The sequence below is a fragment of the Astatotilapia calliptera genome, chromosome 22, assembly GCF_900246225.1.
Source record: "Astatotilapia calliptera chromosome 22, fAstCal1.2, whole genome shotgun sequence".
In the NCBI taxonomy this organism is placed as follows: domain Eukaryota; kingdom Metazoa; phylum Chordata; class Actinopteri; order Cichliformes; family Cichlidae; genus Astatotilapia; species Astatotilapia calliptera.
Window position 1 is genome coordinate 3,212,612 of NC_039322.1, and position 27,179 is coordinate 3,239,790.

The following is a 27,179-nucleotide window of genomic DNA, read 5'->3' on the forward strand; positions in this document are numbered from 1 at the left end:
TTTAACTTCATCTTTGTGACATAAATTATTCTGACATTTACACTTTTTAACCTGCACTGATGTTCTGAAAGAGACATTTTTAGTGTCTCCTATGTTGAGAAAGAAAGTTTAGTTTTTCTTTGGGTTATTTTATCAATTCTGACTTTGAAGAAAACCAGGACAGGTCTCATCATGGGTCACATGCAGGTTACAATAATCTGTCACCATGTTTTCTACTTCTTCTACACCCAACAGCAAAGATCATCACAAAATCCAACATGATGGAAAATAATGCAGCTGCAAAAGACTTTAAAACTATTTATAACAGGGAGCAGCTGTTGGCTGTGATTCTATTTTTAACTTATTGCTTTTTCTTTTCTTTTTTTTAGTTGTTTTCATTTTTTTTTACGTTTACACTCTGATGTGATACAGCACATGTGATTCTCTCAGTCAAAGTTACTGAAGCAGAGATTTTCAGTGTATGGAAGCATCACTGCTGAACCTGAAGGATGATTATCAGACAGAAGAGCAGCTGAATGGAAACACATGAAAACCACTATTTGAAGACCTCAGTTTTTATTTGAAGTATTAAAACCATCAACAGTGCCACAAGCATGAAAACATGAAAACTATCAAAGCAATACAGACACAGAGGGAGCAGACTGAGAGAAGCTGCAGACTAAAGCCAGTATCAGAGTCCCAGTGAGTCAGCTCAGGACTGGGAACACTGGTCTGTCATCAGAGTCTCTGAGAGTGGAGTGTGGGAGCCCTGGGTGGCCTCACAGGTCACAGAGCCCACCTTCTCCCACTGGTCTGCAGGGAGCCTCAGGGTGCTGCTCCAGCTGTAGTGGCCGTCATTCTGCAGCGCCCCGGGGCTCCTGCTCTCCTCCCAGCTGATGCTGCCACTGCCATCCACCTTCCAGGACAGCCTCCAGTCTGAGGGGAAGCCCTTGTTGGCCACACACATGACTGTAGCCTTCCCCTGCTGCAGCTCCTCACTAGAGGGCGCCAGCACGGTCAGGGAGGGGGGGACTCGACCCACTGCAGAGAGAGAGAGAGATGTTAGAGAAACTGGGAGTTTGGGTGAAACTCTTCTCCAGATGTTTCACTTCCCTCTCTGAGCTTGGTAACCATGGTAACAGACAGGCTTCACTGCTGTACCATGGCAACAGACGAGTTTCAGTACCAAAGATGAAAATATTAAAGTGTTTCTTTGACTTCTGATGTCCTCGTCTGTAATCTGTGAACTATTTCTTAGTTCTACAATTACAATTAAAATAATCAGAAAAATAAATTTGTCAGAATTTTATCATAACTCAAAAATTAAACAATTTTGTATATAAAAATGGAAAAAAACAAACAAACTTATTTTTGGTATATTTGGGAAAAATAAAAATAACTTAATTACAAATTAAATCTCATAAACTGAGCCCAACGTGGTCAGCATGCTTTTAGAGCCGGGGTGGGCAACTCCAGGCCTCGAGGGCCGGTGTCCCTGCGGGTTTTAGATGTGTCCTTGAACCAACACAGCTGATTTAAATGGCTAAATTAGCTCCTCAACATGTCCTGAAGTTCTCCAGAGGCCTGGTAATGAACTAATTATGTGATTCAGGTGTGTTGACCCAAGGTGAGATCTTAAACCCGCAGGACACCGGCGCCCGAGGCCTGGAATTGCCCACCCCTGTTTTAGAGTATGGTTAAATGGTAACCATATGGCAGTATAGTAATTTTAAATCTTCATCAAAGGCGAAATGAAATGGATGACAAATTATTTGCAGATACTTTGGCAAAAGGTTAAAACATAGAAACAAAAATGTGCCATCAATGAACTGTTTTTGAAGAAAAATTTCTAAAAAAAAGTTTTAAAAATTTAAGTTTCATTGAAAGAAAATGCTCAAAAAGATTTTAGTGTGAAATAATAACGGCATCATAATTGCATAATTTGTAGAAAACTGTGCACTTTTCTGTTGCACTGTCTTGTGTCTGTATCACTCTGTTCTGTTTTTGTAGTTCTTGTATACTTGCACTTTATTATAGTCCTATGTTGATTTACTGTTATATGTAGCACCAGGGTCTTGGAGGAACGCTGTTTCATTTCACTGTGTACTGCACCACTGTATATGGCTGAAATGACAATAAAGCCACTTGAACATGTTACATGTCAGTCGTGACTTGAGTGTGTTCAAAGCAAAAGGAGATAAAAGACCACAAATAAGCTGATTATCAGTAAACCGCCTGACATAACACAACACTCATCCACAAGAAAAACTGGCAAACAACAACAACAACTGGTAAGCTGCCTGAGTCGCACACAGTGGAGTGCCCGCGGAAAAATAAAATGTCTCTGTTATGGGTCGAATATTTCACATTTCTATCAAGTAAATGATTCCATGCTGTGTTTCAAATTAAACTGAAGAGTCGTGAGTTCATTAGTCTTTGGTGAATAAATAATGACATCGTCTAATATGACAGTGTCGTTGTTTCTCTCAAGCTATATTTACCAAATTTGGACTCTTTTAACTCTAACACATCGATCCAAATTCACCCACAGATGTTCAACTGTCTTAAAGTCTGAAGGACTTGAAGGACACTTTATATGATTTATGTCAAAGAACAAGTGGTGTCATGAAACGGCTGAGCAGGCAGGCAGGAAAAGACTCAAATGCAGACTCCCAGAAACAGGACGTAAAATCAAAAACCAGCTTTATTTGCTGAATGGAAATACAAAACAAAACTAGACTGGGGGAAGTATAAACTACAAACACAAAGAGGCACACAGGGAAACACAGCCATGAGGGAGGACGCAACACAGGACTGAGGGAGACGCTGACCTAAATACACAGAGGGATAACGAGAACACACGAGGAACCCAGCTAACACGAATAACCACAACGAGACAAAACGACCATGGAAACACAAGACCTTCACAATAAAACAGGAAACATGATGCGGGAGCGGAGAAGAGGCAGACGAAAGGGAGTGAGGGAAGACGAGGGAGAGAGCAGACACGACGGGCTGGGAAACATAGATAAACATGACGGAATGAAACACACGGAGGAGAAACAAGGCACAAGAACTCACACCACAATATAAACACAGACACACAGAGGGAGACACAAAGGGCAACGACACAAGGGGAAATCTAATAACCAAATCTAAACAGAACAATGCAGGCATTAAAGAATGATCCTTAACATAAACAAGTAGACTGAACATAATACAAAAAAATGACAAAAACACAGGAAACGCAAACCGCTTTGTCGAATGAGCCAGGACAATGACAAGTGGTCTTGAATCATTTCAGCAAAATGCCCCTGCAGGAGAAAAGCCTTCACATCTCCTCACTGCACGAGTAAATTTTGACAAAATTTCTCATCTGTCTATAAATCATGAAGGGTTCATGTGAGTCACATGCCAAATATGCCATGACAACTCTTTTTAGACACATCACATTGATCCAAGTCTCTGCTGGAGTCAGTCAGATGATTTCCATAGAGAGGCACTTTGCATCAGCAGCACCATGCTCCAGTGCTCTGGGAGAGTTTATAGTCCTGAGAGTTGAACACTGGATGACTGACAGCTGTCCTTCATCACAACAGAAGCCACAGAAATCCTCCTCATCAAAAACATGACTTTGATCTGCGTCCTCATCTGGACTCTCCTCTGCTGCTGCTTCACAGGTAAAGTCCAGAGAATCAAACTCCTCTCCTCTATCGACATCTGTCCCTCTGAAATGAAGCCCACAAAACCATGAAGCTGCTTTATGTTTTTGTCTCTGTGTCCTCAGAGTCCAGAGGACAGATCACAGTGACTCAGCCTGGAGCAGTGAGCTCTGCTGTGGGAGGATCTGTGAGCATCAAGTGTACGACCAGTCAGGATGTTTATAGCTCTTACGCTTTAGCCTGGTACCAACAGAAAGATGGAGGAGTTCCTAAACTGCTCATTTACTTTGCTAGCAGTCGACAATCAGGGATTCCAGCTCGTTTTACAGGCAGTGGATCAAACTCTGACTTCACTCTGACCATCAGTAGAGTCCAGGCTGAAGATGCAGCAGTTTATTACTGTCAGAGTTTTCACTTTCCTAACAGTCAGCATGTGTTCACACAGTGAAAAACAGTCGTACAAAAACCTCCCTCAGTCAGACTGAACAGAAACTGAAGTGACTGCTGCAGCTGGAAGATACTGCAGAGACTGATGCAGTTCACTGAGGACACACACACACACACACACACACACACACACACACACAAGGTTTAAATTAAACTACTAACATCTGTTCATTAGTAAGTTTGACTTCATTAATAGAATTTCTTAGGATCAGTCATATTTCTCCTTTAATAAAATATAAAAACAAATAAATACAGACAAAGGATCTTTTAAGGTGGTCACACTCTTCAGTCTCTCTAAAACATCTACAGCAGGGTTCTCACAAAGTTAGTCAAAGTTTGGATCCATGAGGAAGAACAGGTGCTTAGTCCTGTTTGTGGATCACAGGATCAGCTCTTTACACTTTTGAAGACACTCGAATGTGAATGGAGAGTTTGCCCAGCAGTTCAGTTCAGTGGACTTGCAGATATTTGACTGCGTCCCCTGGAGTGTCCTGTGGGGAAGAAGCTGGAAGTATGAGCTATCAGACCTGTTGATGGGCTGTTCAGAGTTTTCCTCACTTTACTGAAGACTGATTCCTGATAGGCTGAACCTTTTCACCAATTCTGTTCATAACCTTTATATAAATGATTTATAGATGTGAGTTGATGTTTGATGGTCTCAGGATTATATTTTAATGTTTGTCATTTGTGTTCATTCTTTTTGTTCACTGACTGCTAAAAGTCACAGATTCTGAAAAAGTGTTAAGGTTAAGATGAAGAGTTAGGGTTAGCTTTACTCTTCAGTGATGACTTAGACCACACGAGGTTACAGTGGAAGTAGTTTTTTATTATTATTAATATATTAATCTCTTCATGTATCAAACCAACAGTCTGGAGTTTCTGATGATTTCAGTGGGCATCAGTGTGAGACTGACTTCACTCTGACCAACAGCTGCACTCAAACAGAAACACTTTAGAAGTTAGCATTGATGCTACGGCTATCTTCCAGGACAGACTCCAGTCTGAGGAGAAGACCTTGTTGGTCAGACACGAGCATGATCTTCACCTGCTGCAGCTCCAACCACTGCTCAGAGAAGGACTGCCAGCTGTGGATTTCAGTAGAAGTTTCAACTCTGCTGATCTTTCATTTCCACTCTGAGCTCAGTAACTATGGCAACAGACAGGCATCACTGCTGAACCATGGCAACAGAAGGTTTCAGTACTAAAGATAAAAACACAAACACTGACTTCACGTTTGACATTGTTTAAAATAAATACACAAATTCAAAGGTCAAAGGTCAATCACATAAAAAATACAATTAGATGAATTAGTCGACTTTATCTTTATCTCTCATCTTAATCCTTGAGCTCATTGGTTAATCTAATCAAAATATCAAGTTGTAAATAATGTAAATATTGTGATGTTCTCAGCTCTGAGCTGTAAACAGCTGCAGCTGACTGACTCTGTGTGTTTGCATATGTGTCCTGCCTCTCTGCTCACAGCTGTTAAGAGGCCAGTGTAGATCAGTGGCTGTCCAGGCCTTTCAGAGCCACTCACTGGTGACTCTGTAAGTTAGTGAGAGTCTGTTTATATCTCCTGTTTTATTTCATCTTTTCCAAAGTCTTGATTTGACTGAAGAAAGCGAGGAAGTGTGTCATCATTAGTCAAATACAGGTTACAGAAACTCATTCTGTTCTTTTACTGTTTCTGTTAAACCCAACAGATGAAGCCGTCACAGTCATACATGATGGAAACTACAACAAAGAAACTACTCATACCTGGGTGAAGCTGGTGGATGCAATTCATTGTTCTCTGTTATTCGTCACTTTTTATAAATAACCGAATTAACAAGAATTTGATGTAAAGTGAAAGAGCACATGTGAGTGTCGTAAATGTGTGTCAGAGACAGATGTGCTGATCTGTGGAAACATCCTTACTGAAACCTCAGGATGGTTTTCAGACAGAACAACAGTTAAATTGAAACACATGAAAATCACCATTTGAAGATTTTTTTATTGTTTGTTTTTTTAAATCATTAGCAATACTACAAGCAGTAAAACATGAGATTTGAAATCAGAGTGAAACAGAGACAGAGAGAGAACAGACTGAGGGCAGCAGCAGAGTCTCAGTGAGTCAGGTCACAAATGTGAACACTGATCTCTGCTCAGTATCTTTGAGACCAGAGTCTGGGAGCCCTGGGTGGCCTCACAGGTCACAGAGCCCACCTTCATCCACTGGTATGTAGAGAGCTTCAGGGTGCTGCTCCAACTATACAGGGCGTCATTCTGCAGCACTCCAGGAGTCCTGCTCTCCTCCCCGTCACTGCTGCTTCTTCCATCCACCTTCCAGGACAGAGTCCAGTCTGAGGGGAAGCCCTTGTTGGCCAGACATGTTAATGTGGCCTTCCCCTGCTCCAGCTCCTTAACGGAGGGGGGCAGCACTGTCAGGGTGGGACGGGTGTCATCTAGGAAACACCAATCAGATTAGAGGACAGGAACCACAAGTTGTTTGTCTCCGTTAAGAAGTTTCTGTCAGGTGTTTTTTCTGCTCCACCAGTCACTCACTCACACATTGTTTCACTTCCCTTTAAGAAACCTCTCATGCATATCAGCACAGAGAGAATCATCACACAGTTTGAGCTGAAATATGTTCAAACTACACTGGAAATAAAAGAAGCAGATGTGGAAACAAGTTTTTCTTTAAAACCATGTAAAGTCTGAATCATAGACGATTAGATATCAATCATTAAGCATTTTCGATTCAAAGGCCCATCTGACACAATAACACTTTGGATTTTACACATTTTCTAATCCCCTTTTCAAATAAGAGTTATTATTTGGAAAGTTTAGAAACTAATCGATGGATAATGAAGTTTAATATTGGTTCCAGATAAAAATTTCCTTTCTCTGTGACAGAAATGTAGACAAAAAAAACATCTGCTCTGAGTCACCTTCCATCATATAACAGCAGAATAACAAATATTAAAATTGTCATAAAAAAATAAAAATTAATCTTTCAAGCTCTCTAAGACTAATTTTAAGATCCACCTTTTTCAAATTTCATAATAAAAGCAGTTTAATTAACTTACTTCCAACATCCAGTCTGGTTCCTCCACCAAAAGTCCACCATAGTGATACAAACTCATTGAGGCGCCGTACAAAAACCTCTGACTGTAGAGAGACACGGCTCTCTGACTCTGTTAGACTGAACTAAACCTACAAGCCCTCAAAATAAAACTTTACATGGAAACTAGAAATCATCATTCATACTGTGAACTACCCCACTCTCAATTATTCACTGTAATAACCTTTCACATATAAATTTCCAAATATGACTTTTGGAGAAAAATATTAATAACAAAGCTAAACATTAACATTCAACATTTTCAATTAAGGAATAAAAATTAAAAGAAAAAATGAATAATTCAGCTTTATTTTTAACTTACCTCCAAATTCCAGTCTGGTTCCTCCACCGAACGTGAACCACAGTGATACAAACTCATTGAGGCGCCGTACAAAAACCTCTGACTGTGGAGAGACACGGCTCTCTGACTCTGAAACAAACAAACTCAACAAAATAATTCACTGTTTGTCCAACACACTTCATACACAGACAGTCACAACAAAAAAAAGTATTATGTCTTGTAGTTGCAAATTTTCATGTATCAGTACATAAAACAGTCAGATAAGTTAAACTTTACTCACCTCATTCTTCTTGCTTCCTACACATCCGTACCATTGACTCATTAATGTTGAATGCTCTCGCAGCTGCTCTATTCCCATGTTGCTGCAGTATATTAAGGACTAACCTCGTATTGTGGATGGATTATCTCAGTTGTTCTGAAGTTAGGTCCATTTACAGCATCCTGAAATGCAATTGTATTTGTCCCTAACCTTCAGGAACCCTCGTGTTAACTTTTATCCAGTGGAAAAAAGTTAGCGTTCATCCTTCAGCTTCACTGTGTTTATGTTATGCTAACATGTGTTGCTAGCGATCACGTAGCGCATCGTTATATAGCAGCTAGCCCAACTTCAGTAACCCTACAAACGTCACTGCTGTTTAGTTTTCTGTCTTCATTTATGTTGGAAGTGATAGCAGAGCTGTACCTTTTAATTTTTCAGACATCTCTCAGTCAGAACATACTATATCATGTTTAGGTGGAAACCGGCGAGCTAACTTCCTGCTAACTTCTAACTCCGTTAAATTTGATAAATCTTGTTTTCATGGATGCCTGGATGTTAAAATTAGTTGTTACACCTGGTAAAGCAGCAATGTTGACCATTTTATTGAAGATGAAAGAATTTAGACAGTTTAAACTCTCACTGATGCCGCAGTGTTCGTTTGTAACCAGAGTTTGTAACCAGATTACTCGACATGGCTCCTGACTACAGTAGCCGTAAGGCTCTGACAATCCATCAAGCAGTGTGGCTTCATAGCTTACCAAAGTCGTAGTAAAACATTTTTGAGCGCCGTGTAAATAAGCACAACCAGAATTCATACATAAGGTGCACCGGATTATAAGGCGCACTGTCGAGTTTTGAGAAAATTAAAGGATTTTAAGTGCGCCTTATAGCCTGAAAAATGCTATAAGCTAACAGTGACATTTTGTCATTATTTCTTAACACAAATGAAACCAAAATGCATCAGTTTGTTAAACATTATGTATACAATTACTGCTTCTAAAGGAATTGAGAAAGTAAGTAGCTGCCAAATGCTTTTATTCAAATGCATTTTGTATCACCAGCAAGTGTGAGCAGCTCAATAAACACAGAAGTTTGGGTTGTCTGATGATCTGGATCATTGCGGTGTTTCTTAACATAATCTAACAAGTAAAATATCAGAAGTTGTGTTTCTGAGTGAAAACATTCAACACTTTCCAGGAGCAAACCTCCCAGAAATGTTCTGAAAGAAAGGTCAGACTGTGCAATTTTTACTATTGGTGTGCGGATCAATATTGAAATATCCATTCCTCTGATACCGGTTATTTATGTTCTAGAATAGATTCACTTATTAAAATATTGATATTTTAGTAATTTGTGGAAAATTGATAGGTTATCATTAACAGGAAAAAGAAACTATATCATTTGGATGTCTAACTTGCAAGAAACTACTTCCTCTTCCGACTTTCATAGTCATATGTGTCGCAGTGCGTGCGCACTCACAATAATTGCTCAGCGTAAACAGAGTCATGTGGGGACGTATTTTACGTCTTTTTTACGTATTTTACAGATGCAAAGAGACGGTACTTGCAGAAAATAGCGTGCATTGGAAATGTGGACCAGTATGAAATACGGCCGTGGAGTAGAAACCCTGAAGACCAACCGCTATTGACGTAGCTTGATATATTTTCGTATCTTGTCTGTGGAGTCAGCGTGTACAAGGTGAACCAGTTTCGCAATTATAAATCTCTGGAAGGACACATCTAAATCATCAAAGATTGGGTACAAGATTTGTGAGTATGTCGTCATTCAAAGGTAAGTCAGCTCGATTACTGCGAGTAAAATGCGTTTGATTTTCCCCCAAACATTCGAATTAGTGCAAGCATAAATTCATTCATGAGGGGGAAATTAAAGTGAGAACATGTGGAGGCTGTTAGATTGATAACATAGTGAGTTCAGTGCATTGATGTGACATTGTCCTGAAGGATTTGGTTATTCTTTATGGTTAAAGAAATTCCAATGATTTATTCATATTTATTATAAATAATTCTAATTATACATCTTGCTTCCGTGTTTGAGTCCTGTGTCACTAAAAGTACATTTTATTATAGTTTTATACATTGATTAATGACCTGCAGAATCTCCTTATCATATTAGGTGTCCATAATTGTCACTTAAAGTCAAACTTTATGCTTTCTCTATCTTGAAAGTGATTACATCCTTGCATTACATGCTTTAGGTTCATTTTCTGCAGGCAGGTTTCTGAAAGAGAACAGGCAGATTTATACTATAACATGCAGCGTTCTATAGATGGATGCATTAAAAACTGAAAAATTACATGTATGTGCTAACTTTCTAAACACTTTGTTACATTTATGATGAAGTAGAGGGTGGGCCATTTATATGGATACACCGTAATAACACGGGAATGGTTGGTGATATTAAAGTCCTGTTTGTGGCACATTAGTATATGTGAGGGGGCAAACTCCTCAAGATGGGTGGTGACCATGGTGGCCATTTAGAAGTCGGCCATCTTGGATACAACTTTTGTTTTTTCAATAGGAAGAGGGCCATGTGACACATCAAACTAATTGGTAATGTCACAAGAAAAACAATATGAACATATTTAGAACTTACCGGAATGAAAATGTCTGGAGCACACCTACGGATATTTGGAGATGGAAGAGAACTGCATATCAGCTCATCTCACAGCTGCTATCCAGGCTAGACGCCTTCTTTTGGTAACATCCGATACATGAGCTACCTCATGTTGCTTCCAGGTGGGGAAAGAATGAAAAGATAAACCATTTTCAAGCTTATTCCCTTGTCGGTCGTGCGATCTAACATTACAACGACCTCACAGCAAGTACAAACCATAGCTGGTGTTATCCGAGTGCTTTCGCTCTTCTTTCGTTAGCGCTTTGTTTGGCCCAGAAACATGGCGCCTCAAACAAAAATCATGGCCACGCCCCTCTCATGGTATCACGCTCCAAAGCCCTATAGTCTCTGGTCTCCTCCTCCTACACTAAACCCCCCCACAATGGAAAAATGTTATTCTGATTATATATGCTCCCCCTAGGCTTAACCTTTGAAAAATATAACATTTCTTATCACCTCTATGCCGATGATATACAAATTTATTTTCAATTAGATGACGACGACATTGCTCCTTCATTGCACTGCTTCCTCGAGTGCATGAGAGAAGTCAGAGAATGGCTGTCAGACAATTCCCTTATCCTGAATGAAAAGAAAACGGAGATTGTGGTGTTTGGCAACCATATCCCTAGGGGCCTATTAGCTGATACCTTTGGTTCCTTTGCCACTAGGGGTGGGTTCTTATAATCGATTCATCGATTAAAATCGATTCTGGCTTGGATAACGTTAAATCGATTCATTAAAATCCTGAATCGATTTTTTAATATAAATTTATTTTGCCCAAAATGCCAGAATCTCAGGTGAAATCTCACAAAATTTCAAGAACCACCAAACAGTTAAGACAGTAAATGAGAGCAGGAACACGGATTCTGCACAAAGACTTAAACACACAGCGCGACCCGCGGATCAGAATCAGTTAGATGTCGCTTTTCTCACAGTCGGGGCTGAAAGCCGACAGCTCGCTGACTCTGATCTGTCGGCGGGTCTGCGCTTTGTGTGCACGCCCTTTATGCGCCGATTCTAAAGCTGTTAGTTTGATCTCTCTCCAAACAATATTGACCGAACCAGCAGCAAAAGAAGATCCAAACGCTTCACATAAACATCGTCATGAATTCACTCAGACTTTTACTGTTTTGCTTCCACTGCGATGCACAGCTCTCTCTCTGTACTTCAAGAACAGTTTCCCTTTCTTCATTATTCGCTTGCTTGTTACGCACAAGTCTACTGTTGTTTACAGGCTGTCGGCCGCTGTTTTTTCCCTTTTACATTCTTCCGAAAAGAAAACCTCATTTCTGCTGTTCAATACTGAACAAATTTAAACTTTTTAAAATTATTCAAAATGCAAAACGCTGTGTCTGTAATAAAACCGCTGTAACTTCAGAGGTGATGTTCATATGTTGATTAATGGTTTTCTTTCGTTTTTGATGTACTGCAGAATATTTTTATAAAATCCCAGGCCAGGAAAATCACCTTCATGTTTTTCTGTGTTTTATCCTCAGCTACTTTGACACAAAGGCCTCTGCTGTGATGCTCACACCTGTGATAAAGTCTTGCGTGTGTCGGCTTCCTTTTTATTGATACAAAAATATGTAAATGTACTGATCTGAATTATAATATTTCTGACTGTCAAAATTTCCCAGATTTAAATCGAATCGAATTAAATCGAATCGTGGATCGAATCGATTCGGGGCCTTGTGAATCGGAATTGAATCGATTCTAGAAATCAGTGACGATACCCAGCCCTATTTGCCACTTCTTTCTCTGACTCAGTTAGTGACCTAGGTTTCCTGCTGGATAGCTCTTTCAAATTTAACAAACAAGTGTCTTCAGTAATCAAATCTAGCTTTTACCAACTGCACCTTATTGCTAAGGCTAAGCACTATGTCCCTCATAAAGATCTTGAAAAGCTCATTCATGCTTTTGTGACTTCTAGATTGGATTACTGTAATTCCCTCTACTTTGGTCTTCACTCCGCTCTCCTTCACAGACTTCAGCTTGTCCAGAATGCTCTGGCTCGCCTCCTGACTGGCAGTAGAAAGCATGCCTCTATCACCCCAGTTCTTATTGAGTTGCATTGGTTACCCATAAAATATCGCATTGAATTTAAAATATTGTTGCTCACCTTTAAAATTATAAATAATTTAGCCCCTCGTTATCTTGTCGATCTTCTTAGTCTATATGTCCCTGGACGAGCCCTCGGGTTTTCAGCCCAATTACTCCTCCAGCCTAGATCTAGACTTAAATCTAGGGGTGACCGTGCTTTTGCCCTGGTTGCACCGAATCTGTGGAACAACCTTCCTATCGCTATCCGTGCGTCAGACTCCATTTTATCTTTTAAATCCCGTTTAAAAACTCATTTATTCAACAAAGCTTTTCCATCTCGTTAGCATCCCTGTTTTATATTTGGTTCAATTTCTTATTTATGTACTTTATCTTTTAGCTATATCTGTTCTTAGTAACTTTGTTCTTATATCCCCTTTTATTGCTGTATAATTAGTGCCCTTAACCTGATGACATATGTGGTACTTTGTTAATAGTCTTTTTTTATTGTCTCAATTTTCCTGTTTTTATTGTAAAGCACTTTGGTGTACCGCTGGTCTTTTAAACGTACTATACAAATAAAGTTGTATTGTATTGCATTGTAAAACACTGGTACAGTGGCCAGGTGTGCTGACACCCTGACCCCCATCTCCTTTTAAGGTAATGTCCATTGACCATTACCCCTCACCCTCAGTAACTCTTGCTACTGTCCTGGGGGTGGGGGTTAAATGCCCCACTGCCCTGCACCCCAGTTCTTTGTTTCCCTTCCAGGACTATTTTCTATTTTGTATTCCTACATCCTACAACAAAATCCTACTACGACACCCACTAATAAACTGCATTCCCTATAACCTCAATACCTAATAAACAATCTATTATTTCCACAGCTCCTAAACCTGTGAAGAAATAAAGCTCCCCGCAGCTAAAAAATAGATCCTTATACTGCATCTTAGGGTTAGGTTTTTTAATCTGTTATCTGTGTATCAATGCCAGAGACAAGATTTTGATCCACTAAAACTCCAAATATGTTGGAAAACAACATCATCAGATCCACCCAACTCCCTGTGTGAGTCAGTCAGATGATTTCCATAGAGAGGCACTTTGCATCAGCAGCACCATGCTCCAGTGCTCTGGGAGAGTTTATAGTCCTGAGAGTTGAACACTGGATGACTGACAGCTGTCCTTCATCACAACAGAAGCCACAGAAATCCTCCTCATCAAAAACATGACTTTGATCTGCGTCCTCATCTGGACTCTCCTCTGCTGCTGCTTCACAGGTAAAGTCCAGAGAATCAAACTCCTCTCCTCTATCAACATCTGTCCCTCTGAAATGAAGCCCACAAAACCATGAAGCTGCTTTATGTTTTTGTCTCTGTGTCCTCAGAGTCCAGAGGACAGATCACAGTGACTCAGCCTGGAGCAGTGAGCTCTGCTGTGGGAGGATCTGTGAGCATCAAGTGTAGGACCAGTGAGAATGTTAATTTTTGGAAGAACAACCATCTTTTAGCCTGGTACCAACAGAAAGATGGAGGAGTTCCTAAATTGCTCATTTACTACGCTAGCACTCGACAATCAGGGATTCCAGATCGTTTTACAGGCAGTGGATCAGACTCTGATTTCACTCTGACCATCAGTGGAGTCCAGGCTGAAGATGCAGCAGTTTATTACTGTCAGAGTGAACACTGGTTGAACGATCAGTATGTGTTCACACAGTGAAAAACAGTCGTACAAAAACCTCCCTCAGTCAGACTGAACAGAAACTGAAGTGACTGCTGCAGCTGGAAGATACTGCAGAGACTGATACAGTTCACTGAGGACACACACACACACACACACACACACACACACACACACACACACACACACACACACACACACACACACACACACACACACACTGTAATGAGAGATAATATAACTTGAAATAATTGAAATACAGACACAATTGAATACACAAACAAAAGGTATCAAGCTGTGTTGACTTTATCCCCAAAATTTGAATCTGTTCATCTGGTCATAGCGTCACTCATCCAAGTGACTTCTTAAGTCTCAGCTGACTGCAGGTTTCCCCAACCTTATAAACAGGACATTTGCACAATGACTGAAACCAGCACCACTGAATGAAAAATGGGCTGTGAGGTCAGTTCCTTGATCATTAATATGCAAATTTTCATGGCCATTGATCAGTGGTCTTTGATTATACTATAGTGTGGATGCAGTGGAGGAACCAGGAGTTACACAGAGTCAACATGAAAAACACACTAACTTCATTTTCTTTTCTTTCTTTCTTGAGGTGAAACGTCTTCAAGCAACTCAAAGAAGTCCAGACGCTTTTCTTTCCAAGCTCCTTAGACCACGATGACCTTCACAGACATATTTTCTTTCTTTTCACTTTTCTAACACAGGTTTACAGGCCCGGAGCGAGGCTCCTCCAGAGGAGAAATCCTGAAATTATTTAAGAGACGATGCACTTAGCTTTGTCCCTTTTCTTGTTCTGCTAATTAAGTTAAATTGATGCATGGCAAGGACCTTTAACACCAGATAGTGTTACAGCAGAAACTCATCCCAAGGTGGAAACACCAGACTGAGACTGGATGAGAAGTCTTCAAAAAACCAGTGAGAAGCAGGGACCATTCCAGTCACAGCTGAGAGCCCAGACAGAGGTTAAGGTGGAAGGTTGTGCCACTTGAGTTCCTAGCAGTTGTCACAAGAAGTTTTCAGAACCACAATAATAATCCAAAGGTCGAAAGGATTTCTGTGTTGATGTTGAGGAAGACAACAAGGGTCTATGTACTTTGCCCTTTCAACCTAAAGCTGCGTTGGAACAGAGTGAGGGGTGAAAGAGCACCCTCCTCCAACGAGAGAGTGCCAAGCTCCAACTGAGTAACGTGCAGAGAGGGATCAGCGATGGAATGTGGATAACACCTGATTAAACAGTCAGGCTGGTCTTGCCTGAAAGGTTCAGTGTGTTTTTAAGTTCTGGTGGTCACTGGTGTGACTTTTCTAGTCATTTTACAAATGATATGCATTTACATGATTCTCCACACATCACAAATACAGGGAGTCGTGATCCTGATTAAAAATGACCGACAAATTACTTGTGCACATTTTGTATGACAGCTAGACCGTTTCTCTAGTACACCAGTTATCTTAGCCACAGTTTCTCATGAATGGACATCATGTTTCCATGTGTAATTTGATATTTTTGGAAGTTTTTTCTTTTTATCATTATTGTTATCTTTTGCATATGGAAGTTTAGGCTATGAGGATGATTGGAGATGAACAAAAGGTTGGAGAGGAGAATAGTGAAGTGAGGATGCACATAGTGAAACCTATTTGAGTGTACAACGGTGTTGATGTGATATACAGAATGTCAGAAAAGAAAAGTCTGTTATTGATGTGATTAGCAGAGTAATCCAAAGAGTGGGAATGTGCTGGAAATTTCTTTTATTTTATGAATTTGTCACATGTTTTAGTAATATCACTTTTGGGTCACTTCAAGGTTCACATGTGAAGAAGCGTTCAGCTTTAACTCTATTGCACAAAGTCAGGCGAGTTAACTTTCGTGAGAAAGTTGGTGACACCCAGAGGGGGAGGATCCAACAGGTGGTGAAGTCTTTTGTTAATCAATTCTTTGAGGATGGGGAGAAGAGGCAAGGAGCAGTCTCTATGTGACACTGGAAGAGGAGACAAGGTTGTAAACTCTCTCTCTGAGGGTTCAAGGGTGTGAACAACAACTGTGGAAATGCCTTCTTCTTGACTGTATTTAAAGAGGGCTGCTATTCATCTTTAGGCTACGTCCACACTAGCCCGGATAGATTTGAAAACGCTCTGCGTCCACACTAGGGTTTTCAGTCGTTTTCACAGAGTTGTGCATCCACATTGAAACGCTTACATTCCAGTACTGTGCATGGGCTGAAGGAAGGACAATACTCGGTGTATAAATCCTCAATCAACAATCCTGTATTCCATACAATTCAACACTTTAAGAGCACAAACCATCCGGATGGGGAGACATGCAAGAAGAGGGTCACAGCAAGTCTCAAAATGGTGGAGCGTTACCCAAAGCTTTTATAGCCTCTGTTGACCCCACCTAGTCGTAAAAAGCTCAAACTTACCCTCTAACTCTCAGTGAGCCTGTGTTATGACCTTGGCTCCCTGCCTATCTTCTTCCAACAAGGGGGTGAGCTCCTGTGGAATGTGCTCTGTGCTCTCTGCACACAGTATTCTCTTCTTAACTCAGCAGTATGAAATGCCATGAAACAGTGTAACTCACTCACAGTAAATCAACAGTATAGGATAGTACAAACCTATCTAATGAATTTAATGATTTTCTAATGATTCTTTTGTAATTCAGAAGCATAGTGCAAACTAGAACTACAACTACATACTAATTATACTCTCTATAATAAGGAGTATGGTGTGGCTTACAGCAGTACAATGATTCACACAGTCTGTAATCAGGTACAGAGTTTTTTGTTGGTCAGCTCCAGCCTTGAGACCACAGCTGGCGCCGATATGGTAGCCACATGAAATGATGGTGGTTTCTGTTAAGTCTAATTGTTGAATGTTGCCATTGTGTTTCTTAAATTTGTACAGTCTTAGTTTAAGCAGTAGGATCAAAGCCATTCCTTTGATCCTGACCACCTCTCCAGCCACTCTGTGCTGGGGGAGGTTTTATTGTAGATACATCCTATCTGAAAGATCTGTTTCTTCTGATGTAAGCTTCCTGGGTTTATGACCCTTTGGTCAGCAGGAGGTCTCACACACACATTCTCACATTCTCACATAACACACACACACACACACATTCTCACATAACATACACACACACATACACACTCAGTGTATACATTTACATACAGTGCCTTGTCTTTGTAACCAAAGGGGGGTTGCAAGGGGAGGTGTTTTGTAAACTATTGTTTGAAGTTTGTCAATAAAAGGCAGCGAGAGGAGGCCACCAGTGTGGTCATTTCGACGTGCTGGACACGGATGAAGGCCTCCCTTGCGCAAGAAATCGATCGAACACTGTTGCTTTGTTTTTCTTTCATGGGAATAAGTCCTGGATACAGCGGGGTCTGAGTTTAGACCCAACAATTTCCTTTAGTTCTAACAACTGCATGTCAATTTTACAGTCGATCTAAATGTCCATCACGGGTCTCTCAATCTCCCATTGGAGATTTTGCACTCAAAGACCATTTGTTAACTGTCTATAAATTCTACAGGGTTCATGTGTGTCACATGCTAAATATGCTGTGAAAAACATTTTTTAAACAAGTCATGCTGGAGTCAGTCAGATGATTTCCATAGAGAGGCACTTTGCATCAGCAGCACCATGCTCCAGTGCTCTGGGAGAGTTTATAGTCCTGAGAGTTGAACACTGGATGACTGACAGCTGTCCTTCATCACAACAGAAGCCACAGAAATCCTCCTCATCAAAAACATGACTTTGATCTGCGTCCTCATCTGGACTCTCCTCTGCTGCTGCTTCACAGGTAAAGTCCAGAGAATCAAACTCCTCTCCTCTATCAACATCTGTCCCTCTGAAATGAAGCCCACAAAACCATGAAGCTGCTTTATGTTTTTGTCTCTGTGTCCTCAGAGTCCAGAGGACAGATCACAGTGAGTCAGCCTGGAGCAGTGAGCTCTGCTGTGGGAGGATCTGTGAGCATGGATTGTAAAATCAGTCATACTGTCATTAATTCTGACTCTGTTGAATGGTACCAACATAAACAAAGGGGGACCTCCTAAACTACTCATATACTGGTCAAACCGGCGAGCATCAAGTATTTCAAGTCGTTTTACAGGCAGTGGATCAGACAAAGACTTCACTCTGACCATCAGTGGAGTCCAGGCTGAAGATGCAGCAGTTTATTACTGTAAGGGCAGACACAACATTAACAGTCAGTATTCATTCACACAGTGAAAAGCAGTCGTACAAAAACCTCCCTCCACATACACGGTTTTCTGACTCTGAAGCAAACAAACTCAGGAAAATGACTTATTGTTTGTATGATACTGCCAGATTAACTGTCAAATACACTTATATAACTAGAACAAACTTTTAAAAAGGTCTTCTAAGCTGATCTATCTAAAAAAAGAAACTATTAACAAAAAAATTTTTTTTAGGAAAGCAAAGTTGGGGTGGGGGTTCATTGAACCCATCAACAGCAACAAAAAGAGTTAGTTACGTGCTAACAGTTGCTAACAGTTCAGATGTTCATTATCCTCTCACTGAGTTAAGATTAACCTAAAACATGCTAACTATTTATTTCTTCTAAATGCTGCTGAGAAAATATCATTGTCACGTGTATATTGGAATAGTTTTAACAACTACATTACTCCTTATTAGTAAGATAATAATGCCTAATTAGCTTCCATAAGCGAACAAACTTTCAGAAAAATTGGGTAACATTACCATAAAGTTAACTCTACTGGTTTATCTGGAGGCAGGCCAGGCCGTGGGGCAAGACTAAGAGTCAGAGGTGAATCATTGGGACAGAGGGGGGCTGAAAACTTTGGAGAAAAAAAACCTTTATGAAAATGTAACAAATATAAACCTTTTTTTAAGTTCTACATTTTCTATTTCCAGTGAGACAAAGATTTTAGTCTGAAGACAGAATCAATAAACACACAGTCTCAATTTAAAAACAAATTCACTGTTTGTCCATTTTGTTGGCCAACATTAAGACTAATTTAAAGAACACAATTTTAAAAACACATAATCATTGAAGCTTTGCGAGTGGAGTTATTTGCAGGTGGAAATATTTACATAAAGCTGGAACTACAGTTACTTCCATAAATATTTGGACAACCTTGGTCTAATTTTGGTTCTTTATATTACCACAATGCATTTTAATTTTAGTAATCTTAAACACTTGTTTTGTCAAATCTTACTTACAATTACACGAGAAATTAGCAGAAAATTAACTCTCTGACTTCTCCAAAAAATTATGTCTTTTCCATTATTGCTGTTGTCTCAGGTTGGTGTCACGATGACGCCTCCTGTTGTTAAATGTGTTGTACTGTTACTACTTCTGCTACGTAAATGCAATTTAGATTATGACAGGTTAGTGCTGAACACTGAGGCGACAGCTATTTCAACATCAGTGTAGGTCTCACAATGTTACAGAGCAGGGAAGGAAAACTGAGAATTTCACATCTCTTTACAATAAATGAATCAGCGCTAAAGATTTTAATCAGTCACCTCACTTCCAGTGTTTCATTGTGACTTATTTTCTTTTATTTCAACCCTCAAGTCTGGGATTTCAGTTCATTTTAATGATAGAAAATCTGGCAAAATCCGGTCTGGATGGGACTGGGCCCCCTTTCCCTGGCGGGTCGCGGAGTGTGGGGGTGCCTACTGGGGTCAGCGGGGGAGCTGGCCCCAGGGAGGGGTCACTTGCCCCTCCCTTCCTTCCCTCCCCATCTCCAGCTGCCTCCCTCTTCCCGCTCCACCACAACCACCCACACATGCAGGGCCTTGGAGTAGGGGTATGTCACCAGGATGCAGAGGAGGCTAACCCCCCCTCTGTCCCCTTCTGGCTGCCTCTGCCTCAATTTTATCCCACAACTTAGACATTCACATTACTCACACTCTCATTACACATACATATAGGATCTTGGGGGTGGGCACGATACACGGACTCCAAAAGACCATCAGGGTGTACACCCCACCCCTGGCGTCGTTGCCCACCTCTCAATTTTAAATACACGTAGACATTGAGGGCTAGCAGGAGGGACCATGCGCTTACCTGCTGCTCTCTGGCAGGTAGCTCCAAGCCCTCCTGGGTTTTAAATGCACCTTAGAACACACATGCATCAACACTACAATGAGCGGGTGGAGGGAGGTTTGGAGTCTTCTCTCACCCCCACTCTCTGCGACCTGCTGGAGCAGGGGGGCTAGGACTAGGAGGAGGAGTTGGCCGTCCGACTGCGGTCTGGAGTGTGGGGCCCCCCTGCTGCTGCGGAGTCGGGGCGGTCTGCCTCCCCCCACCGCAGGGAAAAGGGTAACACCACCTGGGTCTGGGTGCAGTTCCCCCCTCCAGGGGCAAGGGTACCTAGACCCGGTTCGTAGAGTACGCTTGGGGAGTGTGATTGTGTGTACAGCGTCTCTTTATGTCTGTCTCCACGTTGGTTGAGTGTGGAGTAAGTGCATATGAGAGCATGAGGGTGGGAATGGATGTTTGTGTCTGTGTGTGCCTGTAAGTCTGTGTCTATATGTCAGTTTGGGTATCAGATGCCACCTCTCTGGGGACATCTCAGGCCCTCCAAGGTTTGGAGGCCTATCTCCCCCCACCACCACTTCCCCTGCCAGTGGCGGACTCCCTCAGACTTCGGTGCATTGGTGGTTCTTTGTGTCTGGGGATGGGCGTCCAGGTACACGCCGGCTCACTCCTTGGCGGCCGCTTGTCGGAGCCTGGAGCCTGGGGCTCGCTCGGACCACTTCGGAGGTGGGGTGCCCTCGGCCTCTCGGCCTGGGGCTCGGTCACTCAGGCACGGCTGGCTGCCGGCGGAGCTCACGGGCGCGTCACTGCAACTCCCCCTGACTTCTGCTCCGCGGCTGCTGAGTGAGCCCTCATCTGGGACTCTCCTCAGCTCTTTCTGGGACAGTGGCGCGGCTGCCCCTCTGTGGGTCTTCCTTGGTCTCTTGTGTTCTGGGGGCCTCTGGATGTCTGGAGTTTTGATCTCCTCCATACCTGCTTCATGCCCTGGAGGACGGGGCTGTGGCCCCCCCACACCCTCTAGCAGATCATTACATGAAGGAACCTTTTAAAAAAACAAGCGCGTCCATGCTCACAGGTGTACACACGGGTGATCACACCCACAAACTACACCCTTTTTGGCTCCTACCTCAAAGCACACTGTGTGCTGTTGATCTTATGTGCTGCACAATAATGTTTAATATTTAGTATTTACTGTCATATTCCCATATATCATTGTGATGTTGTTTTTTCTATTACTCTTGTTCTCTTCTGCTTGTTTTCTTTTTTTCTTTCTCAACAGGTGATCCAGGTGATTGATATATGCTTTTTTTTTTCTCTGCCCGTTCTGTTGGTTTTTGGTTTTTGCCCTTCTCCCCCGTCCCTCTTCTCAGCTGTTTCTCTTTCCCTCTTTCTTTCTCCCCTTCTTTCCTCCAGTCAAGTCTGTCCCGTATTCAGTAAGTGAAAATAAAATAAACAATAAAAGGTGAATCAAATGGACCATTATGGCAAGGCTGGGATGGTCAATTTGGTAAAGTAAATCCGTTGGGCATCTTTCTTTGCCTCTAGACAATAATTCTGATGGCAAAAGAGCCAAACGGGACAGGCAAAAAGAAAGGAAAAAAATAAATCTAGCAATAATGAGCAGTCACTTTATTAACAGTCACTAAGTGTTCAAAGTGAAAAACTGAAGATCAAAAAACATCTGGAATCTAATGCAGAGTTAGACTGTTCAGGTTTTTTTTCTCTGGTCAGTCATTTCTGCAGTGTTGCTGTAAAGTTACTCCCCAAGTGATCATATAGAACACAAATATAAAAATGTACATGGAGAAAAATGTCAAATGTTTCTTTTTCGCTACATTTTCTTACTTGAGGAGTTTTGCAGTTTAACAGGTTCATGCTTCCAAAGTGCTTTCACCAACACTGGCTCTTTTATGCTGCAAAAAAATCCCATTAAATGAGAACATTTTAAACTCTGCTTGTTTCACATGTATGTATCTGTGATCATGTCTGAACCTGCAGAAGGAAACAAACCTGAAAACAGAGGTGCAGTAAGAGGCGGAGCGAGACGAGACAGACGAGATTCACCTTAAAGTTTGTGGATGACAGAGCTGCAGTCGAGACACATCTCTGTGCTTCTCTCTGAAGAAAATCCAACTGAGTTCATATTTTATTTCCCAGCATCTGACCTGAATCTGATTATTGGTGAGTACACCTGATATTTATTGTGTTTTAACCAGAATTAACAGAAAACTTCCAGCTTTCATCAAACAGGAAGTTTCATTCATTTATGCTTATTCATTTTATTGTTATTTGTAGCGAAAGTCAGTGTCACAAACTACAGTTTTTATAGCCTAAAGTCGTTTTCTTTTCGCTAGCTGAGTCTGTAAAATCTGCCAAATGTGGCAATAAATACATAAAGTTGTCACGATCAGGTGTCTGTTGAATGAAGTTTGTAGTCTGCTGATGCAAATACAGAATGCAAGAGATGGAGGTGAACATAAAGCGAGTCTTTAATACTGTTTAGTCCATCCATCTATTTGCTTAGGCTTATCCTTTTCGGGGGGGGGGGGCTGGGGGGGGGGGGCGCTGGAGCCTATCCCAGCTGTCTCAGGGCGGGAGGCAGGGTAGAATTGAATAGAATAATCCTTTAATTGTCCCACAAGGGGAAATTTGGGTGTAACAGCAGCGAGAAAGACACATATACAAACGAACAGTACACAAGACACAGAGCAGAAACATACACAATTTTTACATATTTACATGAAGGACAATGGTTACCAAAAACTGAGTACTGTACTGTAATAAAATTAAAATACAGATAAGAGGCAAACCCTGGTTATAGTGTGAATCAGTTGATAAAATAGTGCAAGGTACAGCGCTACCCTGGACAAGTCGCCAGTCTGTCGCAGGGCTGACTACTGTTTAGTTTAAAAAAAAAAAAAAAACAGTCCAAAAAACACAAGAAACAAAACCCAAAACCAGGAGGTTTAAGGAATAATACTATTGGAACTTAGGGAGAGAAAACACCAGGAAACACATGCCCAACAAGGAATGATGGGAAACTGAGACAATAAACACAAAAGGTAGAGAGGTAAGAGGAAACAGGTGGAGCAGGAACAAATCAGGGATGATGAGACAAGAGAAGTAGAACACAAAATAAAGCACAGTGACAAACGACTATCAAAATAAAACAGGAAGTAACTATTGGAGACAAAAGACTCAAAGATACAAAACTGACAGACCGGACACACAGAAGAATAAGGAAACAACAAGACACTACAAAATAAAAGTTGAACCTGCTGAAAGCAGCCAAACACTGAAACAAATACTCAAAGATTAATGAACAATGAGACTGAGAACCAGAATGTTAAATAAAGACAAGAATTTAAAGTTTGTAATTGAAAACTGTGGATCCAAACCCGGGACCGTGACACAGGGACAGAACAAATCAAAACTCAAGTATATCTGCAAGCATCATCAGGGGATATGCAGCTATTTGCATTTGTTGATCTCAGTGAGGTCATGAAAACACAGGATTTGAATCATCAACCTTTGTGTCTCTGCCAGAAAAAGTGACTCACCAGGAAGAAGTTTGGTTTCATTTCTTGCCTTGCTTTTCATCAAACACATTTTGAGTAAAGAGTTTAAATTACACAATTTAATTCATTCGATGTAAAAGACCCATAGAAAAAAGGAAAAAAGTATACTTGTTGTTAACGTGTACGGGAGATATTCCCAAATGTATATTTGCTAAAATATTCTTCTGACTTCATCAGAAAGCCATAATGAGACCAGAGGAGCTCCTAAACACCCTGGAAGATTTAACAGACGATGAGTTTGAAGGCTTTAAGTGGCGCCTGCAGCAGGGAGAAGTCCTTGCCAGTCGACCAACTATCAAAAAGAGCGGACTGCAGACGGCAAAAAGACGGGACACCGTGGACCTGATGGTGCACACCTACACTCTTCCTGGAGCTGTGGAGGTGACCAGGAAGGTTTTAGAAAGAATCTGCAGGAATGATCTGCTGCAGAGTTTGTCTGCCAGCTCAGAGCAACAAGCCGCCGTACCAGGAGAGGTTCCCTGTGACGTCTGCACTGGAAGCAAACTGAAGGCCCTGAAGTCCTGCATGGTGTGTCTGACCTCCTATTGTGAGGCGCACCTGGAGCCTCATCTGACAGCTTCACGTCTGAGAAGACATCATCTGGTAGAGCCCTTGGAGAACCTGGAAGGCAGGATGTGTATGAAGCACGATAAACCTCTGGAGCTGTTCTGTAAGACTGACCAGACATGTGTCTGCACGCTCTGCTCTGTTTTCAAACACAAGACTCATGAGTTTGTTCCTCTGAGAGAAGAATATGAGGGAAAGAAGGCAGAGCTGTGGAAGACAGAGGCTGAAATTCAGCTGATGATCCAGAAGAGACAACTGAAGATTCAGGAGATCAAAAAGTCAGTAAAGATGAGTAAAGATTCTGCAGACAGAGAGAAAGCAGAAGGTTTTCAGGTGTTCACTGCTCTGCAGGAGTCTGCTGAGAGAGGAATGAAGAAGCTCATGAAGGAGATCGAAGGCAAACAGAAGACAACAGAGAAACAGGCTGAAGGTTTCATCAAGGATCTGGAACAAGAAATCTCTGAGCTGAAGAAGACAAGCTCTCAGATGGAGCAGCTCTCACACTCTGAAGACCACCTACACGTCCTCCAAAGCTTCTCATCCCTGAAAACTGTTCTACCCACAAAGGACTGGACAGAGATCAGAGTTCATCCACCTTCATATGAGGGAACTGTGGTTAGAGCTGTGGCTCAGCTGGAGGAGAAACTCAGGAAATGCATGAAGAAGAAGCTGCTTGAGGCTGAGCTGGAGAGGGTCCAGCAGTATGCAGTGGATGTGACTCTTGATCCTGATACAGCAAGTTCGAGACTCATCCTATCTGATGATGGAAAACAGGTGCATTGTGGTGATGTGAGGAAGAATCTTCCAGACACCCCACAGAGATTCTCTCCATGTCCTAATGTTTTAGGAAAGCAGAGTTTATCATCAGGCAGATTTTATTTCGAGGTTCAGGTTAAAGGAAAGACTGCCTGGGATTTAGGAGTGGCCAGCGAGTTGGTCAACAGGAAGGGAAAAGTCACGCTGACTCCTCAGGATGGTTTCTGGAGTTTAGGCTTGAGGAATAGAAATGAGTACAGAGCTTTTGCTAGCCCTTCAGTCCGTCTCTGTCTTCAGTCTGGTCCTGAGAAGGTGGGGGTGTTTGTGGATTATGAGGAGGGTCTGGTCTCTTTTTATGATGTGGATACTGCAGCTCTTATCTACTCCTTTACTAGCTGCTCCTTCATTCAGAAACTCCACCCATACTTCAGTCCCTGTCTCAATGATGGTGGTGAAAACTCAGCACCTCTAATCAACTGTCCTGTCAATCAAATCGAGTCAATCAACAGATTTTATTTGATGAACTGATTGATTTTTATTGAAGGGAACCAATGAACATGTTTAGTGTAAATACTCTACAGTTTCCATGTTTTCTATAGAATCTGAATATTGTGGCCTCTGATTTATGCTTTTGTTTGACTCTCGTGGGATTTGAAGCAAACAGAAGCAAAAAAATGAATCAGGAAATTTTCCCACTAAATGATTATAAAATATCAGAGAATGAATCTCAGAAAGCTTCATTTAAGAATAAATGAACAGTGACCTTGTAACTGTTAACAAAATGAAGCATTACACTTTTTGGTCTTTTGAAATTGATATTTGAGCCTGGACTGTTTCAAACACTGAAAGTCAGATATCTTTACACTGTGTGTTGATTTGTTACTGTTTAATATTTTCTTAACCTCTTGTAAAGAAAAGATAACTGTTGTATATAAATAATAGTGACAAATACTGCACAAAACTACTGCTTATTTATGGCACAGTCTCCATCACTATAACAACTCAGTTCGTTTCAATGCAGAAATCTTTCTTCTGTGAGTAAACAGCGCCATCATGTGTTGTACAAACATGACAAGAACACTTATTATTCAAATGTATTATGGAAGGAGATGTTTAGAAATTTCCAATTTCAAGATTTTATTTTAAATTGTCTAATAGAGTTTAAAAGTGATGCTAGAGGTAATGATTTAATAGCTAATCAGTACACCATATCAAAGAGTGGTTGAAAATGTAATTTTTATTTGTTTTCTGCAAACCAGAAACTTTTGCATGTGTAATTTTTTAATGCATTTTATTAAAAAGACTGTCACTTAATCTCGCTGGTACATATTGATTGATATTCTTTCAGTGCTTACAGCTGTGCATAGTAATTTTCCCATTCATTTGTGATTGTCTACTCAGATTTGACCATTTTATCTATGAATAAATAAGTTTTCTGCTCTATGATGCAAGTTAGACCCTCTTTATTTTATACTTTTTTTGTGTGTATTAGCTTTTTTTAATTTAATACATTTGAAAACTGACCATATGGTATCATAAATATATTGATGGATGATTTTGTACATGTCTAGATTAGAAAAATCTAACATAAGATACTATTAAACTTTTTAATAAGTCAAAGAAAATTAAACAAAAATAAAATACATTTTTAAAAAAGTGTTACCTGCTTAAACTTGCTGCCTTTTTTAGCCGTACAATGGAGATAAAACTAAACAGGGCATTATACCTCTGCTCCACAGGCTGTGACATCACCTCAAACAGATGTGGCAGGTCATCTCATCACCTTCAAATAACCACAGCAGGTCATGACGTCTGACCACCAAGAGTGCTGATGCTACAATCTGGGCTAGCTCCTGATATCATGCAGTGCCTCATATTAGAAACTTGGTGGTTTGAAAGTTGAGTAAACTGTGTAATGGTGACATCTTCTGGTCCAGTAATATCTTCACACATGATTAGAGAATTTTTTCAATGTGGCTGCAATTTGATGGGAAATAAAGCCATAGATGCCCCAGCCTGAGTGATGAATATTTAACTCATGTCTTGGTAGCTTATGTGATCCATGGGTTGCCTCTTTTAATCCACAGCAGACTTGATGCCCTCTTTGCAATATTGATGCGCCTGATTTA

General features: G+C 41.0%; 2 protein-coding genes and 1 gene segment (V, D, J or C); 1 reads left to right on the forward strand and 2 right to left on the reverse strand.

The window, feature by feature from the left end:
- Window positions 1–538: 538 nt before the first annotated feature.
- LOC113015227 (Ig kappa-b4 chain C region-like) lies at window positions 539–5,874 on the reverse strand. The segment is given in 2 exon segments: window positions 539–1,050; window positions 5,847–5,874. Coding segments are annotated over 2 exon segments (387 nt in total).
- A 187-nt stretch (window positions 5,875–6,061) lies between these two features.
- LOC113015229 (immunoglobulin lambda-like polypeptide 1) lies at window positions 6,062–12,424 on the reverse strand. Its single transcript, XM_026157175.1, has 3 exons — window positions 12,233–12,424; window positions 7,157–7,277; window positions 6,062–6,532 (listed from the first exon to the last, which is right to left on the reverse strand). Exons 1-3 carry the CDS (start codon window positions 12,422–12,424, stop codon window positions 6,207–6,209), a joined length of 639 nt encoding a protein of 212 aa, XP_026012960.1. The 3' UTR covers window positions 6,062–6,206.
- Window positions 12,425–18,277: 5,853 nt separating this feature from the next.
- LOC113014741 (E3 ubiquitin-protein ligase TRIM21-like) lies at window positions 18,278–26,265 on the forward strand. Its single transcript, XM_026156456.1, has 3 exons — window positions 18,278–18,301; window positions 22,148–22,330; window positions 23,905–26,265. The coding sequence occupies exon 3, from the start codon at window positions 23,914–23,916 to the stop codon at window positions 25,576–25,578; it is 1,665 nt and encodes a 554-aa protein (XP_026012241.1). The 5' UTR covers window positions 18,278–18,301; window positions 22,148–22,330; window positions 23,905–23,913; the 3' UTR covers window positions 25,579–26,265.
- Window positions 26,266–27,179: the final 914 nt, after the last annotated feature.

What these genes read in the sequence shown, in the direction of transcription:
- LOC113015229 (XM_026157175.1), bottom strand. Translation starts at nt 12,424, where the DNA reads ATGCTTTCTACTGCCAGTCAGGAGGCGAGCCAGAGCATTCTGGACAAG. An exon ending in TTAGCAATAAGGTGCAGTTG is followed by an intron (nt 7,278 to 12,232) that starts GTAAAAGCTAGA and finishes TTGTAGGTTTAG; the next exon opens with TTCAGTCTAACAGAGTCAGA. An exon ending in AACCAGACTGGATGTTGGAA is followed by an intron (nt 6,533 to 7,156) that starts GTAAGTTAATTA and finishes GGTGTTTCCTAG; the next exon opens with ATGACACCCGTCCCACCCTG.
- LOC113014741 (XM_026156456.1), top strand. Translation starts at nt 23,914, where the DNA reads ATGAGACCAGAGGAGCTCCTAAACACCCTGGAAGATTTAACAGACGAT.